A 21,599-nucleotide genomic window follows, 5' to 3' on the forward strand; every position below is an offset into this window, starting at 1 on the left:
CAATCGGTCGGCGCCACCGTTTTATCGTCGCTAAAAGACGCGTTCGCGCGATCGGACGTCAAGCGTTCATTTTGATTCGGCCGTGCCGTAAATCATCGGCGTGAGTGTCGATTCTCGAAAATTAACGCGATCGCTGCTTCCCTTTCCTCCGAAATATAAAATTATGTAAAAATGCCAAAAGAAAAGGAGACAAAGAGAAAAAAATGACACGGTTCTCGATTTTGTCAGAAACAATAGATAATTTTGGCTATAACCGTATATATACTGTAACGTACATCATTTTTTTTAATACAAAATGAAAATTACGGATCTGATTGTAATTGTAATATTAATAGGCGAATTAAAGAATAAATTACAAAGTTATCTAAATTTATTACGTAGATTAATTTTTCGTGAAAAGTTACCTTTTATTTAAAAACCTATGCACTAGATTTTTAAAAGTTTTCATTTTTATTAAAATGTACATATATTGTATTATACAGTGGCCATTGTTTAACGCAAGATTGCGATAAGAAAAATTGCCATTACGAGATTTTCAAGATTATCCGAGAGACGGGATCGATAATAAAGTCTACATCTCGTGCATCCCGGAATTGGTCATTTCGCATGCGAGAGATTCGACATGTAGTTTTCCTGAAAAATCATGCTGAATATATATCCTCGCGTTTCTCTTTTGTTACTTCCCTATTTCGCGCATATTTGTGTACGTGTATGGAAAAAAGAGCAGCTGAACAAGCTTTTTTTCGTGGCGACTTCGCGCGGTTACAAGGCATGCTCGGATTCATCCCTGGTATCGTACATCAATTCGACAGTTTTTTTGGCACTGGACGAAAATTTGTTGGTGCATACTTTTTGCTTCTTTTGCGAATGATAAATGATCGAAATAGAGAGCAAATTAAAACGAGGAAATATCAACAAAAGTCGTTACTCGATAAACCGATCGCGATAAGTCGTCAGTAGATTGCCAGATTATTATATTGATAGGAAGATTCTTTTTGAGAGAGGAATCTCTTTGAAGGAAAAAGATTAATGTTAAAAGGCGAATTCGGTCTGCAACGAGAGAAACTAACGCAAACAGACATGATTAAACAATTTGCCTTAACGAACGACATTGTTGCTTACGATTAGTCTTCGCGAGAATATGATCTTTCTATAATTCCATGGAAAATCATTTCCGCTTAAGGCGCGGTTGGAATTTTGTGATATTTTCTTTTTTTTTTTGTTTAAAGACTTTTACTTGCTCAGTTTATAGAACACTACATTTCGCCACCTTATAAAACATGAAAATGTCCGAGTAGATTCCACGAGATTGTTTACGTCTCCCACGAGATAAACCTGAAACTTTCAGTAGCATGCGATCAAACTCTCACGGATATGTCTGTTGAAACAACGTCCGGTTAAATTACTTGGAAGACAATTGATACTTTATGAATATCGTTGCGATAATAAAGTTTTCGTAGCTATCCGAAAACAAGTTTAAGCCGCATTAATAAATATAGTGCGGATCACTTTGTGCAAATAATTTAAAAATATATCGAGATATTAGTTACCTTTTCTGTCTAAATATACAAATTATCCTTAAATATACAATATTTTAAATGAATAAAATCCATACATTAAGAGATTCTTGTTTTAATCATGAAAGTTATGAATTCAAACATTCGGTATATTCTTTCTTTTTCTTTAGAATAAATATTTTTATCACGTGTGTTTGCGTAATTAATAGTTCGAACAATATGATATTATATGGGTTTCTATCAAAAACACCGCGGGCAATAAATTAATAATAAATGAATCAGCTGGCGGATAGTTGTAGAATGATATAAAGCAAGAAACAGAACTGAAACGAAGCAACGAAGCTTGTCGATAAACTCACTTGCCGTGTTCTCGTTTAACTGCGCAGGTTACGGCAACATTTGTCCCAAGACGAAATGGGGCAAAGTCGCGACTATCGTGTACGCAATAATAGGGATGCCGCTTTTCCTTCTCTACCTCAGCAATATCGGTGACATTCTGGCCAGAAGCTTCAAGTGGACCTATGCCCGCTGTTGCTTGTGCAAGTAAGACCGTTCTGCTTGTCGCAAAAATGTGTCACATTCCTATTGAACTTTTCTGTAGTAGTTCATATGTTACATGTCCTATTCATCTTTTCAGTATCTATCTTTTTCGATAGCGTAGAATCAGATTTTACATCGACATCGTTGAATTAATCTCGATCGATTTTTCAAGATGCCGAAGAAGACCATACGATGCGACAAACGCGAGAGTGTCGGAGATATCGAATGATCCAGATGCGAAAAGAGATCGGTGGCAGCAGGTAAGCGACACCGTTGTAACCAGAATTACAATTCGATTTCATTATAACGAAGTAACATCGTGATTCAAGAGGGAATAAGGCTTTCATACAGAATCAGAATTATTTCTATTATACATTCGAAATCTCTCTAAAACTAATCGAGATAAAGCAAAATTTTTTCAATATCAAAGACATCAATGCTTTATTGTTACAAGCGAATTCTGATATGTTCGGGATATCAAGTAGGGGATATTCAAAGAAAATTTGTCTGTAGATTGTAAGCACGTATGACGAGGAGGTAGATACGTCAAGCTTGAATGTAGAAGAAACTTTACCTAGAGACGACGACAACGGAGAAGTTAACGGAAGTGACGGCGATGACGAAGACGATGACGACGAGAGTGACAGCTACGATCCTCAGCATGTCACGGTGCCGTTAACTCTCTGTCTTGCTATTATGGTGGGGTGAGTATTTGACGAGCGAGATAATAAAGAGAAATAAAGTTAATTAAAGGATTCACTTTTAAAGAACATATAACAGATAAATGAATTGACAAAAAAATGATGAAAATTCTCTTAATAGGAAAAGTTTTTCAGATACTTAAAGTTTTTTTAGTAAAATAATAACTCGAAAAATATGGTTTGTAACATTACTTTTTAAAAATTAATTTGAAATAAATATTTTTACGATTCTCTGGTATTATTTAATTTGAAAAGTTACAAGTGTCTATGAAATTAAAAATAGTCTTTGAAATTAAAAATTAATTTCGAGATTGCTAAATTCTTTTCTATTCAAATTAAAATTCTATTAAGGTAAAATTATGGAGTATAATTTTCGGACGCGATGCATATATTGACTTGGAGTATATATTGATGTTTATTTTCAGTTTGCAAGTCTAACATTGCATTAAACTTGATGTCACTTTCTTTCAAAAATTTAAAAGAACCTCTAGAAAAATTGTCTGGAATTGACAGCACTTTCTTTTACTTTTTGCCCGATAGGTATATTTGGGGTGGCGCATTTCTGTTTTCGACATGGGAATCTTGGGATATGCTGGATGGTTCTTATTTTTGCTTCGTTTCTTTATCGACCATAGGTTTTGGCGATATTGTTCCTGGTGAGAAAATCTATTCCGGACATGCCTTCGATTTATCTTTTATCATGTGTTCAATGTACCTAATGCTTGGTAAGTTTTACATATATATATATATATATATACGATACTTACATCTCTTATTAGTTGTATATAAGAGTCTATTTTAGAGCTTCCTTCGAGAAAATCCTCTTAACTGCTAATAATTAAACGTTCCCTTATAAATAAAACAATATTCATTATTAATATTATTACATGTTACAGACTGAAGGAATATAAAATCATTTGATTTAATCGTGTATTTTAATCTAGTAAATCGTATATTAATCGTATTTAATCGTATATTTTTATTCTAGTAAAATTAGAATAAAAAATAGATACTTCATTTTTTAAGAAATATAATTGTCTCCGATTGTCACAAAATTTTTGACGCTCAACGCTACGATGCAAAGACAATCGTTTTGAAAGGGATCAACCGTTTTAAATCCTGCAACGCGATTTCATTCGTTGCAATACAGCTTTCCATGTTGCGAGCGTATTAAGTTCGTTTCAATCAATATCCGATTGCCGGGCAGATTTTTTGTGGAAAATATTCAAGTGCTTTTAAATGTTTCGACCGCTTCCATACGCGCGAACGGCGCTCTCAATTTACGCAACAATTGGCGCAATAATATCCGCAATGCTTGAAATCTCTCTCTAATCTAATATTCGGTATAGACTTTACAGAGACATCGAATCACTCGTAATGTGTAATTTTTATATTTTCAGGAATGGCACTGATCGCTATGTGTTTTAATCTTATGCAAGAGGAGGTGATCGCGAAGATACGCAACCTAGTGCGCATCGTCAAGTACATCTTCAGATGTGAAAGATGACGAACGAGTTTTCATCGTGATTCTGCACCACCACTATTTTAATTGGTGAGTTAATAAATATTTCCGTTCTCAATCATTCAATAATCTAATTTTATGATGATTTATAATGATAGGATGATTTCTTAGTTTTCACAAGAAAGATTTAATTTAATTTTTCTAAAATTCTTCCTGTACTTTTAATGCTAAGAAATAGGTACACATTTTTACGAGACATTTTCCACTGAAAATCATTCCTTATAAAAAAAAGATTGCTCGTACTAGATGCGATCCGTACGAGCAAAGAGCAATCATTTGTATCATGTAACTGTATCTTTGATGTTCTCTCGCTCTTTTTGAATTCTCCTTCAAATCTTTCGCGAGGCGTAGGGGCGTAAGTGAACGAACGATTGAGTAGAAGTATTGCATTACAGTAAGAGCAACAAGACAAAAATCGTAAACGATAAATTCTATACGACTATTTCGTGTCGCAAGGAAAACGCGGGTGATCCATTTGCTCTCCTTCGAGACTCCAAGGTTTTCTTTTAAAAGTTAAAAGTTTTACGAAGAAAAAATTAACGTTGTATTATTTCATCGGTTAAATAGTTGTTCAAAGTATCACATTATAAGTATCAAAAATCAGTTTTCTTCGAAACAATACAATTTTATGAAATCTTTTTTTTCGATAAACATTTTACCGTTTCTAAAATTGCATGTTGGAATTTTTCGTTATCCGATTATCGGATCATTTGACGAAGCGAGCATTCTGTCGGCGCGAGAATAGAGAGAGAAAGAGAGAAAGAGAGAAAGATCAGACGTCATCGTGCAAAATAGATGTATCGATATATATATCTCACACACACACACACACACACACACACACACACACACGCGCGCGCGCGCGCGCAATGTGAAACGCGATTACGATATCTGAAGATATCCGCGACGATTTAGAAGCTATCGAGCGTTTGCAAAAGTATGGCTAATACTTGTATTTATAATTGTAAGGAAAATATCAAAGTAGACCTCTTATCGAGATAGGATATAAATATTAATTGATTTGAATCGAATTATAAATTAATTTGAAACATTCCCATTTCAAATTAATGTCCACTTTCAACAAGATGAAAGTGGACATCGCCGACTAAAAAAATATTTCAACCATTTTGTATATTACAATTGTAAGAAATAAGTACATAATGCAGGGGTCGCCATATAAACGGATCTAGTACAAAAAACGATTGACCCGTTTATCAACTATTGATTTCTTTGCGTTTTACATCAACTTAGCTTATGATTCTTGTGAACATTTTTAATCATGAGATAATATCAGAGAAAATAAAATATAACGAGTAATTGATGACTTGTAACAAAAACTCAATTGCAAACTTAATTATAACTTATTTTATATTTATATACTTTGCTATATATTACAATGTGAATTATTTTTACGATATACATATATTCAGAAAAGAGAAGAACGTAAATAGAGAGTTAATGTAAATCTCTTTGAAAAATAAGAATTTCGCCAAAAATGCTACTAGTTTATTTTATCTATGTCTAGCATATCTATGATATATCACAGTGCATGATCGCGTACTTGAAGAGAGGAAATTGATGCGCTTTTGACGATCGTCGTTTCGCGCGAGCTTCGAATTGCGTAACAAAAAGATTCGCGAATAAGAAAACGAGAAAAATGATGGGAAAGGGAAAACTTTTAACCAAGTTTCTTTGATCGCGCGAAACCAATATGAATTCTCGTCATTATTAATATAATCTCGGAAAATAAAAAGTGCATCACAGTGCGTATGTAATAGAGGCGAAGAAAGCATTTATAAAGACGAAAGAGGGAGGAGGGATAAAGAAGCCTAGGGCGGCATGGCAGTAAAGAAGGAAAGAGGAAAAAAAGGATCAAAAAAGGAGAGAGGGGGGAGAGAGAGGGAGAGAGAGAGGGGGGGGGGAGAGATAGGAGATCAGGTCGCGATGGAACGGGGCTGCGACTACGCGCTTTTGCATGCAGCGTTCCTGTTGTACATTTACCGCACATGCGCCACAGCCACCCCCGGAGACATTGGAGAGCGATCCTGCGCCCTGCCGCCACTACGGGGGTGCGTCCGTACGTAAAAGCCGGCGTACGCTCCTCGTTCACTGTCGTCATTCGGCTCGGCCTGCTCGTATTTCGCTCAACATTTATCTCACATTTCACGGTCTCGTCTCACTTTGTCTGTTCGATCGAAACTCAAACGCCTCAAGCACCGCGGCCGCGAGATCTAAACTAAAGAATCTTATCGATCTCGTCGACACCGAGCGTCGAATCGCGCTCTATCGTCGTTCACCACCGACAGTTCGGTTTCGGTGTCGGCTCGATATTTACCAGTTCCAAGTTTGAACGTATCTCAGTATTGAGATATGAGGCTTGTTTTAAACGTGAAAAGTTACGGATAGTTTTATCGAAACATTTGTTGGATTTTACTGCAGAGTGTATCTGCGGTTAGAAGAAGGATTCTCTCTCGAGGGAATAGACAGCCACGAACGAGGCCACTTGTCGACGTCCATAGAGTCAAGTTCGATAGAGCCCGCGTATACGATCGGAATGGCATTTAGTATGACATTTATAACGAGAAAGTGTGCATTCTACGATCGACGATTATCAATGAAGCCTCTTTAATTGAAAACATAGTGGAGATTTTATAGTACGACATGTGACTTTGTTCTTTGCTGACGAATTTCTCGTAACGATAATGACTCTTTTGCAATGGCATTAAATTCTTCCTATTTTATATTGGAATATTGGAATAGCTGTTGCTTACGATTCTTGGAAAATAAGACGAGATGGAACTTAAGTTTGGAACAGAGTGAGTAATGTGACACATTTAATCTACACATTCTATCTAAATAGAAACTTTCCATATTACTCGGGTAACAAAGATAATTTGAAGATAATTAAATTATGATCTTTAAAATCGTTTATCGGTTGCATATAATAGCTCGCCGAATTATGATGGAATCAGATTAATGACGTAATGAGATTGATAAGAAAAGATATGCGGTCTGTAAATGATTCTTTTGTTTTCGACCAGTGTTTTTAAATTTTTCAATTTTTTTCAATTTTTTTTTTAAACTGAAGAATTCCTTAATTGACAAATTACTCGCATGATTTATTTTATTTGTGATTTATTAAATTCTTATATTCCGTTCGCTCAAAATTAATCATCTCCATATATGTCCAACGGTCGAGCGTTCATTTTTCATAAGGGACGCTTTGAAACAACCCCTCAGGGTAAAGAGCGGACGTGATTCGATGTGGTCATCGTGTTTCAATTCAAGAGTTCTTCCAATGATGCCCGTCACCGCGATAGATTGAGAACGGATGCGGACCATTAAGTAAATCGCGAATGCCAATCAGTGCGGAATAATCAGCGATGCCGTCGCGATCAATTTATCACGATGATTTTTCATATTTTTAAAGCATGATTTTGATAAAACAGTAACAAAGAAATGAGATGATGAATAAATAATATCGAATAAATTTGTAGTGTGTATTTCGCAAAATGAAAGAAGCATGTATCGATATTGTTCCATTTCGGAAGCAGTCCAGCTGCGAGTCGTTTTCTTCAACTTATCTGTTAATATATCGGACGTAAGCAATATATAAGTTGATTATAATTAAACTTTATGAATAGTAAGTGATATGGGTCAATCATAGTCAGACCGTATCGGATGCCAGTGATATGAGTGCTCCAGATATTATTATATCGTAGGATGTCGATCATAATGAGACATTATTTGTGATAAGTGATATTATTGACAAACTAGAAATTGCTTGTCTCTTCTTTCACTATTAAACAAAATTAATGCGAGACGCATAGTGTAACGCGCAGAGCGATATTGATCTATCATAAATAATATTATTATATATATACACGAAACGATGGTGTAAAAATATTATGGCAACGGATGATCGATGTTGATTTCCTATTATTATAAACAAATAAATAGGATCGTTTAAAATAATCGGCGCTTCTCTAGGCGCGATTTTATGAAACTCCGCGTGAACATTGTGCGAACAGGTTTTTTTCTATTTTAGCGGTGCGATGTTATGTTCTGCAAACCGCCGTGGGAATTCGAGAATCGTCATCGAAAACGCGAAAAGCAAAAGTAAGGAGCGATCATTGTTAAGCTGAATGGTAAGTTGTAATAATAAAATTTTTTAAACATATTTTGCAAAGCGATCAGGGCAGCGCATTAAAAGAATCGCAATGCATTCACAGTTTACAGTTAATAGTTTTAATACTTTGTCCCATTGGCGCGAATACGATCGTAAAAAAACACATGTAATACGGAATACGATCGTTATAGATAGAGGAAAGTATACTTTGCTCTCTCATTGTGATTTACATTGTGATTTGGATTTGATTAATTTGGATCCTATAATAAAATTTGTATTTGTTAAAGAAAAGAGATGAACGCAAACAAAATACGTATACAGAGTATCGAGAAATTTTTATACATCCCTTTATTTCAAGCTTTGAATTGCAGTTCTCATAGTATTAATGATGTTGTGATAATTTAAAAATTTTAGAGTTGTTAAATGTAGAAAAAGTATATAATCATATCTTACATTTTATTTTAAAAAAATTGCAGATGGAAATTTAATCAATATGTTATGTAACGTTGTAAAGTAAAATAATGAAATCATTATTTTCCCCATAGTTCTTAAACGTTAAAACAGTTGCTTTTTTATTATTATTATTGGTATTATTTTATACAGAATTAATAATATAATACAATAAATACACTTGTTTTAATTATTGTTGATAAGTTATTGTTAATCTCTGATTAAAATAACTATGTGCTTTATATATATATATGCGAAAAAAAGAATATTCAACATAAAAAATGGTCGTAGCATAAAAACATATAATATATATACATCATTATGTGAACAGTATAGGGAAGTGTGGCAAGCAAAACTTTTTCTTTATCTTGTATCATTCCCGTTTATGCCCGTGATTAAAAATTGGTGAGACAATTTTGCTTCTCCAAGCAAGGTTAATCCTTGCTTCCTGATAAGAACGTTCTCTTTAGTAATGAACGTGCGATATGCGCGGCACTTTTGAGGATTAAAAAAAGGAATCTGATTACGCGCGCGCTTGCAGATTATACTTATCTCGAGTTTCATGCAAAAATTGTCCAAGCGAGATTGATATGGCACTTGGCAAAATTTGCATTCGCTTACACCTCTCCTTGCATATAATCGCAAGAAATATCACATCTCTTAAAACTAAAGCCGAGATTCAATTACAAGTAAAATCGAATTTAAAAACATTTGTCTTTCTGGCTCGACAGCCGCTCTCACTCGAAAGCAAAGCTCTTCTGGTGCAACATTTAACGTCCATTTCGAGGATTACAAGCTTTACTCGAAGCTCATTAAATTTTTAACATCTCGCTTAGCAAACGATAGATATATCAAACGAATGAGCACGAATGCAAGCGAAAAATTGTATTTTGTAGAAAGTTTTCGGGTTTACGAGCAACCTCCACTTTTCTCGTCGAATGAATTTGTTTTTATTTAAAATAATTTTCCCTTAAGATATATAAATTATACCCTCATCGATCGGCAATTGGATAAACTAGTCTATCTTCTTTCTTTGCATGATTTTACTTAAATTTTAAAGAAATTTTTCTGTCTTCTTCTTTTGTGTGACTTTTTTTAAATTTAAAGAAACTTCTCTGTATGTAAAACAAATTAAAGCCGTCGTAAATAAATTTGGTTATATATAATTATATATAGTTTATATATAGTTGTGTATAAAGTAAGATGCTTTACAAGGTGTTTTTTTTTATACATAATTTTTTATCTTTAATTCCGTTTTTTGAATAGCTATTTTTTAATTTCAATTTATTTTTCTCTTTCTCAAATTCTCTCTATTTTGATGTAGCTTTTAATTATTTATCTGTTACATATGTTTCTTTTGCTCGGGCAACATAACAGTATTTGAAATATGTATCAGTTTGTAGGAAATATTTCTATCGTAACGTTACACGTCGACTCGTTGGTGAAATTTGAGTAAAAGCGCAGGTGTTGCTGCAGGCTAGATAACTCATAATGCCGAAGCGCGCATATAGTTGTCACTTTGCTGTACAGAATCTCTCTTGGGCATTCCTTTGTAAAACCCTTTTATTTCTTTCCTCGCCTACTTCTCTTTGTTCTTCCTACCTCATTTTTCTCCGACAAAACTTTATATCGAGAAACCGCATAAGGAGTCTTTTAAAACGATTGGTTCCCCCCGTTCGTCAATAAAATTTTCAGATATTCTCTTTCTGATCTTTCTTTTTTTGGGAAAGACGCATTATATAATATACTACGTACAGTGCTGCATTACGTTTATGTCAAAATGTGACGAAAGGAAAGAATGCACGAATGTATATTTTAATTTGCAAGATTTTTTATTTTGTTGTCTTTACTTTCAAAGTGAAAAATATTCTTAAATTGCTTGAAAGAATAATATAAAATATACCAACTTTGTTGATAAGTTCTATTAATAGATAATAATAATAATTCCTTTAATACAAATAATTTATTAGAGAAAAGAAAAAAGAAAGTCACTACACATATATTTTTCACGCTATTTTCTATCTTTTGAATTCTTCGATGACCTGCCCTTTATTTTTTTATTTTTTTTATTATTTGCACGCCTTCAGACAGATCCGTAAAATTACAGGAAATAAAAACAAATCATTCTTCGCGACATGCTATCATTGTCAATTTTCGTTTTAATTCTCGATCCTAAAGCCTCCTTTTACCATGTAAGCATGTATAATTTTTGTATAAGAAATACTTTTCTTCTCTTTCTCACTGATTTGAAAATCCTTTTCTAGAATTAAAGTATAGCATTAGTACGTATCTGGAAAGTGGAATCTATGCCGAGAACGATAGAAAATTTCAAAATTGATATATTTTTTACCATTTTTTAGTGTAACATGGCGTCTCAGCTGTCAAGTCATTTGCTTGATACGAAAGCTTTACAATCTGTACGTACGAAATAATGATTCCCAGACACACACACACACACACGTAGTTTACACGAATAAACATTGAGTTCTTAGAATTAGACTTATCGCAATGAATTTGTTATATGAAAATTGACGTGTGACTGCATGTACCATAGGTTGCATGAGATATTGCTATGGTAGTATAAAGAGACATGTCGATATGCGGTGCGCGGCGCGATCTCATCGGAGTTCGAACTTTGCTTTAGGATCCTCTTAAGCTTCAAGAAATATGCAAGGGTTTTTGTCAATTGAATAGCATCGATAGAAGACTTGAAATTCTGAACAATCCTTTAATTCTGGAACAGTCTCCTGCTTCCTTTATTTTCTGTCCATTCGAAAAAAGAATAACTTTCATGTGTAATTTATCCTTTTTTTTAATACAGTAAGACTGTTATTGGCGATACTTATCGTTGTTATAGCTTGCTCACTTGAGTGTTGTTAATTTATAAAATTATCTAAAATTTTAATGTCCTTTGCAACCAGAGAAATAGATATAATCGGTGAAATAACGACTCAAGATAATGCAAATATAAGTAAATACGTGGAATAATTAAATATTTAGCAAGAATAAAATGACATTTCCAAATTAAGTTTTACTCTTCTCTAGTGTCCTGTCTGATCTCGTCTGGGTGCAATGATATTTTTAAAATCAGATGCATTGATTCGGAAAAAATACCAAAAGCTAATATGTGAATCTGAGAAAATAACTTTAAATAGTACAACGCAGCATTTTAAGATTTATTCATATTGAAAAGACGTATTTCGTTTATATAATTTCCATTCGTCTACATAATTCAATCAGAGAGATTTTTCATTACATTGAATAATTGTAATTTTAATATCTCTCGTGAAATATGGGAGGTGATATTAATCTATAAGCGCAGGAAAAATAATAACCCATTAATCCTTTTATTCACTCGCTGCAACCAGGTTCCGTATTACGAAAACTTGGAAAAAGGGATTACGAACAGGGATTGCGAATTTACTCCTTTTATCACGAGATTATTTTTTTATATTTATATGCATAGCGACACATGCCAAAATGATTAAAAAATAAAACACGAGTAAAATAAAATAAAATAAAAGGGAAAGAATTTAAAAGAAAAAGTAAGAAATCTTAGCGCAAAGCAGATAGAATAAGTATCTTTTTTATATTATCAGTGACATAAAATATCTTACTTTTGCTCGCAAATAAGGTACAAATGGTGTAAAATAAGACAGGAAGACAGTGGGCAGAATCTGAACGTATGTAAATAAATATAAAGTAATCAAAGATGATAAAAATTTCGCTGGATGACCGATAGATTCTAATTAATTAAATTCAATTAATTATTAATTGAATGTTGTCTCTTGATTCCTTCTTCGATGGCTGTGTGTGGGTGTGTGAAAGAAACAAAAATTTAAAATATATCGATTATAACGAGATGTATAAATAAAAAATGCAAGTTAAATGTCATATCTATGGTGATAATAAAAAGTTAATATTGATAAAAATTATAAAATTTAGTAACATAACATTTAAAAGCAACACGACAGAGTAATTTGAAATTTACTATAATAAAGACAAAATTTCTTTTGCTAAAAGAAGATTATATTTATAATTTGCCGTTGATTCCCCATTTACGCGTGGTATTATGTGATCACATATTTGCATATGTGTAATTTCCTGTCAGAGAGCATATGGAGGTGATAAAATTAAGATAAAACCGACCTCCGGATATCGAATTTCGTGAAAAAGCGAAAGTCACTTGTGAGCGTGCGACCGCTTGAAAATAAATCGATGCCAAACTGTTCGTTCGATCGTACGTTTGCCCATGCATTGTTTCAAATTTCATCCCCTTTCTTTCAACGGTTGCCCTGTTAGTTAAAGGGACATCGAGAGTACAAACAACAGCTCCGTCCGATGAAACATGATACATCGTCGCGAACCAGCTATCGCGCGTGGCCGGTATATGCGTTTTAATTAACATTGTCAAACTTGAAACACTCTCTCTCTCCTTCTCTCTCCCCCCCCCCTCTCTCTCTCTCTCTCTCTCTCTCTCTTCCCTTCTCGTTTCGTGACGAACGTCACGAGTGTTGATCCCGTTAATTCCACAGCGCGGAGCGTGCAAGTCGGTTAAATAAACTTTTCGATTGAAAACCGCTCCCTGTGCGAATTAATTGCAAAAACGCGTGGATAGCGCGATCCCTCTGATGTACTTACTACATCGCGCATGCGATTTTTCCGGAAGTCGCGTTTCATTTCCTACGACGAATAGTTTATTGTCGCTCTCGACGGAAATCATTGGGAAAAAAGCTCATTCATGGATGTATTCCAGTAGAGCATACATTTCTCGCATTGTTTAAAGAAATATATTTAAATTTTAAAATTCAAGAGGATAAAGATATTAGGTGTTGGAATTAATTCGTAGCGTTTTTTAATGAAAGAATGTTATTTATAATATTTCACATGAGCATTAAAAAATACATTAATGAAAGTACTTCCCATCACTTGTAAAACGCTACGAATTAATTCCAACACCTAATACTTATACCATGGTTATTATTGTGTCGCTATTTTGACGATGCACGTGTGATGTACAGTTCACCTAAATTCTAAATTAAAACTTGATTATGTAATGCAGCTATATATATGTCACATGTCGATTAAGAGTTTTTTATTCTCTTTTATTTACATTATTATTTTTTCTAGAATTGTAATTTTTGGAAAATAAATATTTACTTTTGTCCATTTATAATCTAGTCCGAAAACGAAATTTCGAGAGAAATTTGAATTAAAATCGTCGTTTTTTCCCTCTTATTTTTCATTCAGGCTAGCACCTCTGTTATTCACTGCAAATCGCGGAGCTGAATCAGCAAGATAAATCAGAATCTCGATGACAAGAAAAATCTCGAAAGAGGAGGAGAATCAACGAGATTACGATTTTAACTATCATGCGAAAAATGCGAGAATTAAACATAGTTTTATTTAGAAAACTGTCTTAAACTTTTTTAAAAAATTGTAATATACCCAACAATGACCTCCAAAAATAATTTTCTTTAAAAAAAATTGATCAAAATTTTTCTAAGGGTCTATTATAAAAATATTAATTGAGTTTGAAAAGTTTGAAAGTATAAATTTTCCATTGTGAACACTTACATAGAAAAAAAGAAAAATATACATAGGTATAGATCTGCAATATTGCAACAAAAAATTCATAAATATTTGCCACGTACCAGGGGATTTGCAGAAGCTCGCGAATCCTGTGGCTTGCGGGGGTCCGCTGATCCCGGAGTTTGTGGGGGTCCATGGATTCTCGGTTGCACCAATGTTAAAAACTCCTTCTGAATTAAGCATTAACTCTTGTCTTTCTTCATCGATTCTACTTTAACGATTCATTTTAATTACATCATTAACTGCACTTGATAACAAACATTATTACATTCTTATTTGATCGCTTTAATTGAATCTTCAGATCGATAATTAAATAGAAATATCGATTTTGAAAATCCTCCGTATTTTTTGTACACTTAACTATTTATTCCTTTGTTCATTTACGTTAAGAGATGATTCAATTGTGTTAATGAATATTTCTAGAAAATTTAATTGTACGTAACGTTATTAGTTCAAATTGCATTTTAAAATCGGTACTTATTAAAGAAAAGCTGAGAAAGTTGAGAGTTAATTTAAAAGAGGTGAAAAGTCACGGTTAAACCTGACAGATCTCAGTTCAGTTCAAATAGGTTTTATGCGTCTCTATAGCTGCAGACATGCACCTATTTAACAAGGTAGTCTCGGTTGAAACGATCAGAGGGAGGGAGATTCGGTTCAGCAGATCTCTCTCTCTCTCTCTCTCTCTCTCTCTCTCTCTCTCTCTCTCTCTCTCTCTCTCTCTTCTCTTCGTCATCGACCCTCGCACCGACCTCTACGCGTTCAACTGCTGCTCGGCTATCGATTGCGAGCCGCCAGGGCCACGAGAAGGTACCTTCTCGACATTTTCTCACTCTTACTCTCTTCCTTTTTCCTTTTCTCTCTTTCTCTCTCTCGCTTCTTTCTCTCTCTTCATGTCTCGTCATCTCTCTTTTACTTGTGCTAACTCGTTACACGATGCTACCGCGTTTCCTATCAACTACCATATTATTCAATGTGTTCGTCTAGAGGGTGGCCACTACAAGCATAAATTCCAATTAAGCGTGGCTCGCTACTTATGGAATGGAATTCCTTCCTTATTATATATTGCATCGATATCTACTTGATGGCTATAATATAGTTCCCTTTCTTATCTCAAATACTACTACTGTTAATGTTGCTTTGAAAGCACTTTTTCTAATTTACTTCTAGTAGAATTTAATCGTGAATCAAAGGGAGAAAGATATTAAACTAAGCAAGTTAACTATTTTAAGTATGAAAAGATTATATTATATTTTTTTTTCTATTTATATGTCATTGATGTCTTCTGTTTCTATTTGAGAGTATCAATTTTAATTTTTAATTTTTAATTTAATGATAAAATCGTTTAATATGAAACACAATTGTTTTTGTCCTTATTAATAATTGATTAATTTATAAAGTTATAATTAAATACAAAAATTGATTTTGATATTTTTTGATTTATTTTGATTTATATACTTGATTTTGTATAAAGCTTAATTTAACACAAATTTTTAATTATTAAAAATCCAAGACAATACAAAGAAAAGCTATTTTTTTAATAATTAGTAATTATATTAATTTTCATCGTAGTCGTAATCATCATGTAATGTATACATGTAATGTGTAATATAATGGTAGAGTTATATATATTATCCATACTTAATTATTAATTGGGCTTTAAATTAGATATTAGATTAGAGTTGCTGGAGAATGATACAAGCAAGCAGTGTATCATATATGTATATGTGATGCTATCGTTTCCCTAAGTATGGCTGTAGTAGACGATGAGATATATTGTACTATACGCTTCGCACACAAATTCCAATTAAACGCCCGGAATTCCTTTCGCATGCCAATCGATTATTGTGACAATGTAACTGCAGAGTTGAGATGCGTATATTACTCCCTCGGAAACTGTCAGTGGAAATATCTTATGTCTGACAGTGGCTGCGATCTCTTTGAGCTTGTAAAGATATGACGATAAGTGCATGGTTCGCATCATCGTATCATGGAATCGTATATAGTACCATTGTGTAATACAGATAAAGAAATAATCCTCCCATGCAAATTTTTCTAGTATGCATACATATATGCACATGCACATACAAAATAATGAGATGAATCAGTTGGTGTTTGTTAAGAAAACACATAGTTGTTAAAAAAAATTCAATATTAAGATTTCTTTGAAATTCTAATCTTTGAAAATCTAAAATTTGAAAATTCTAATTGATATACACACACACACACATATATAAAAGCAGGAAGAATATTAAATTATAATTAAAATTAAATAATTATTAATAATTATAAAATCAAGATAATTATCAAAAAATATCTAACATCAAATATACAAAAAAGTTAAAAACAAAATTTTTAATTTTATTTAATTTAAAAAAAAATTATTTCTAAATTTGTCTCAATCTATTATTGAAATTTAAGTCACTAAGTATTATAAACCATAAAGAATTTATGGTTTATAATAAATTAAATTTTCTATCCAAATATATTAATTGCAACTATTATTCGCTTCAATAAAACAACAATCCTAAAAATCGGTAATTATTAAGATTAAAGATCTAATGACTAATAAGCTTTCTCTCTCTCTCTCTCTCTCTCTCTCTCTCTCTCTCTCTCTCTCTCTCTCTCTCTCTCTCTCTCTCTCTACAGACGTTGCGCTAATATAGTTTGTCTAGCGAAATGGGAAGCTTTGCTAGAAACCGTATCGATATTGGAAAATCATTTATCCCGTCTAATCCACGTAGTAGGCACGCCTTGACTTTTGACAGACCCGAATCGCTACCTAGCTATGTAGACAGATTAATGCATTCCGCCTAGGGCTAACTTGGACTATACGTCAAAGTCACGAGGCTTTATACATAAAATATAATACAGGATGTTCTATTCGATATTTTAACACACAAGCAGCATGCAGTCTGAAATATTAAAGGTTATTTTTATTTGATTATATTTTCAAGCTTGTTGTATATAACGAAATACAAATGGAGCATGTACTTAAATTTAAATTAAAATGTGTTTGACATTCAATTAAAGTTTAAAATTGATCCAAATTTACAATTACATCTTTAAGTTCGTATAATAAGAATGAAAGACTAAAAGCATTATGTACATTTAATTTAAAAGTTAACATGCAAGTAATATGCGGTCAAATATATAAATGGTATATATTTAATCGTTAAAGGATGTTAAAGGTGATATTAAAGGGAACTAAGTAGCATATATAAATTAAACCAATGATTTCTCTCTATTATTGCTTTCTTATTAAAACAAAAGTGGAAACAAAAAAGATTTTATTTTTATATTGAGAATATTGGATCATTATTATCAAGAGTATTACTGAGAGGATTTAACTTAACCCGTAAAAATCAGACAATCCAGAGATCAAGTTCAATCCTCTTTCTTTTGAAATTATTTCGTGTCCTACATTAGAGAATATTTTTGGATTAATATTCACCGTAGGAAAATCTGTTTTAATTATGAACTTAAATTAATCCATCATTTCTAGTTAAAATACAATTTAATCTTGCCACATTTAATTATTTTATGTAGATACAGAACGAATCTATTTTCATACTCGGTCATGTCCATTATGACGATGTTACAATAGCTGATAGTGCAATTATTTGATGTTTGCTCACGCATATGTTTCAATTGAACAAATGCTTATGGTCGACTAATGCCAACTGATGCCTATGGCACGGTGCCTAATGTAATGAGCATTTGGCACGTACAGAGTGCAAACTATAAAAGATAGTTTACGCATCACGCGTGTTCCAAAATTTCTGATCTTAATTTTATAATCGGTATTCCCTCTGTCTTCTTATATCAATATCGAAATTAATTTTTTCTCAACAAAGATACGATCATAGAAAATGTCATGTTTTTTTATGACATTCTTAAATGTCAATACTAAAAATTTCATTAAAATAAAACTTTACTTAAAGTTAAGTAAAGAGTAAGATGCTGTATTTGTATATCTGCAATTAAAAAAGTTGGAAAATTATTAATTAAAAGAGAAAATTTATTTTAGATTTTGACATACTATTTATACAATACATGTATTTTCAAAGTTATTTGTTTTCTATTTGAGAGTACATCATACGAAATTATCTCTCATCGAGATATCTGGAGCAGCGTGTTCTAGCTTTTTTTTTTGGAAATATGCTTCCGGCGTTTTCATAGCGATTACGATCATTCATGTGCCTCGAAAACGCGTTAAATGGTTCTAAAAAAAAAAAAAAAAAAAAAAAAAACGTTAAAAATAGCAATTCAGATATTTTATCAATTTATGCGAAATGAAATAGAAAAATTGTTTTGGATATCGTACAATAAAGCGACATGTCATAGAATAACATGTAATAGAATACGTCGTGATTTGATGATTTTACTAAATCGTCAATTCTACATCAATCTCATATATTCATTGATGAAAAATAAAAATGAATACTCCAAATTAATCAAAAAATTCATGGATGAAAAACTATTTGCTTTATAAGATACTTTGCAGCATCAACATATAAATGAGACAATTTGAAAAATGTTCTTTTAGCGATTGTTACAATACTTATCTGGTATACATTCTTATATGTATATATATGTATATATATTCATATAGGTAGGCGGGTACCAACGTATCTCTTCGACGTTGTCGTTAAACAGGACGTGACGTAGAGGGTGGCGAAAGGAGCCGTACGGCACGACGACCCACATTCCGTCGAATTTAATTTCATGCCTTATCGCTGGTAGCCGTGATACAATGCCTCAACTAGGACGGTCGCGGATCTCGCGCGTGCACAATTACACGTGGAACCACTGTATACGTATATATGCATACGCACACATCATTTGTTAACGGTGTCATACGCATACGCGTTCCATGTGCTTCACTCTTTACTCTTCTTGCACACATTCTATTTATACATCTCTCTTCTATTCTCTCTCAGACAGATCTCTTACTCTCTCATTCTTTCCTCTTTCTCTCTCTTTCTCTCTCTCTCTCTCTCTCTCTCTCTTTCTATAATTACTCTATATCCTAACTTTTTTCTCTCTATATTAACTTTTTATCCTTTTTTTTATTTTGTAAAATAAAAATTAATATTTTTCGGCTAAGTACTAATTATCAAACATCACAATTTATCTTTAGAATAATTGTTCCATTTCTCATCGAATAGTTTTCGAATAATTTGCCATATCTATTTATTCAATTGCGCGATGATGTCTGCCTCGCCTTACATGCGAAGACGAGACATCTTCTTCAGACGAAGCATCATTGATGCTTTTTACTGATCTTGAAAAGCTAACGTTCTAATGTATATTCACTCGAAACTCGTGCTTTTCTCGATGATCTACACACGCGTTCTCTCCATTTTGACCCTTATCTCTCTTTCTGTCTATCCTCCCCTCCTCCTCTCTCTCTCTCTCTCTCTCTCTCTCTCTCTGAAATGCATTCATTCTCTTTCTGCTCTTTCTCTCCCAGATTCTCAGTCCTTTACAGACATTCCTATCGCGGTCTAGGATAGTGAATTCGTGTTCCGTCTCTGTCTCCGTTTCTGCCGCTGTTTCTCCGTTTTCCACCATTCCGGCGCGTCGAGTCGCGCAAGTGAGCCTATTATACATCGTGCATCTGATGTACGCGTTTCTGTAACGAGCGAACGCGAGCAGTGAATGTATACCAAGGGTCGATCGTGTGGCTGGCTATTTCTGCACGTGTTCCGACTTTACGTCGGTGACGATTGCTTTATCAGATGTATGAGACTGACTGACGGAACGGGGTACGCGCCATCGGATCTCGTGTCACCGGAATAAAAGTCGTTTTGTAAACTAAGCTATATCGGAACAAAAATAGATCATGAGACCGTGCTCTTAATTAATTCCATACAAATAGACTTTTCTCTGATAATATCTTATTTTAAAATTTAATTTTGTACTCGAAGAAATATTTATTAATATATTTAAAAATAATTATATTAATATATTAAAAATAAAGAAAAGTTGTCCAAAAAAGGTGGCGTCAGTTTCTTTTTTTGTTAAAGTAAAATTGATTTTACAATTAGTCACAGAATGGATTCTTGTAGATAAGTCTCATGTCTGATGATACAATATCCCATATAATACATATTTTATGACGTTTATAAATAGTCCTCTATATTTATATTATTTACAGTCACGCTAGAAATAGTAATAGCAATAATAATAATAGGAATAATAAATCTACCGTATTTTCCGTAAAAATATTTATATAGACGACGATGAGTTAATCGCTCAATTTACAAAAGCCTTTGTTTCGCATGAACACGAAATGAAGGAGCTACTGTGCTACTATGAAGGTCATTAACCAGCCAATATAAGAGGTCTGTTCTTTTTCAAAGAATTCTGAACTGATTCTGAACTAATGCAGTAAGTAGAGTGAAACAAACTATATCTGTCTCTCTTTATTTATTGCACCAGTGTACACCAGTTCAGAACTTGCGAGGTGGAAAAAGAACAGATCTATTGATCAGGAAGAACTATTTGTCATTGTGCATCACTGACGCATATTATGCACAGTGACAAATAGTTCCTTTTGAACTCCTTATTTTGGATTATTAATGATGATATATATAATTAGATGTATTGACGATAGACGCATATTGCCGATGCATCTAATGATATTGCTACTTTAAACTCCTACTTCATATGAAAGTCAGAAATTCTATCAGATTGAAACGAGGATGATCAGCAAGTAGTAAAATATAGCATTGACATCGTTCGTATTATATAACTATTATTTCGCGAACACGTTTGAACATCTTGCTTTTCTTCTCTTCTCATTGATTTTCTTTTATTTTCTTAAAATGATAACGATACAAGTTATCTTCCATGGGACAAAAGATATAATTAACACAAAAGAACGAAAAGTATCAGAAACAACGCGCGTTCATTTAGAAATTATTTGCAACAATCTGCTCTAAATCCCGGTTAAAAATATACATAATCATGTATTATTATGACTGTGATGCAGGTCAAACAGCGTACTAGGTGGATGGCAACAGCGATGATCGTAGTACGACGACGATAGAAAGACGTTAGAACGTTACCGCTTGCGGCTGCAGCTGCGGCGTCATCGGTCGCTGCACCTGCAGCTGCGGTGGTGGCGGTGGCGACGATTTAAT

At 33.2% G+C, this 21,599-nt stretch overlaps 1 protein-coding gene across 2 annotated transcripts in view; it reads left to right on the top strand.

The window, feature by feature from the left end:
* LOC105146875 (TWiK family of potassium channels protein 18) overlaps positions 1–21,586 on the top strand; it is a 35,786-nt gene extending 14,200 nt beyond the window's left edge. Inside the window, exons 3-8 of one of the 2 annotated variants that reach the window (XM_087414214.1) lie at positions 1,904–2,060; positions 2,230–2,317; positions 2,571–2,761; positions 3,299–3,483; positions 4,159–4,310; positions 8,329–8,405. In XM_087414214.1, the coding sequence (XP_087270340.1) occupies positions 1,904–2,060; positions 2,230–2,317; positions 2,571–2,761; positions 3,299–3,483; positions 4,159–4,265 (728 nt within the window). In that variant the 3' untranslated portion in view covers positions 4,266–4,310; positions 8,329–8,405. Of the gene's footprint in view, positions 1–1,903; positions 2,061–2,229; positions 2,318–2,570; positions 2,762–3,298; positions 3,484–4,158; positions 4,311–8,328; positions 8,406–21,448 lie in introns of those variants that run through there. The other variant, XM_011057483.2, reaches the window with a different exon arrangement.
* Positions 21,587–21,599: the final 13 nt, after the last annotated feature.

This window comes from Acromyrmex echinatior, chromosome 1 (assembly GCF_024713525.1).
Source record: "Acromyrmex echinatior isolate Ae372 chromosome 1, ASM2471352v2, whole genome shotgun sequence".
Lineage (NCBI taxonomy): Eukaryota > Metazoa > Arthropoda > Insecta > Hymenoptera > Formicidae > Acromyrmex > Acromyrmex echinatior.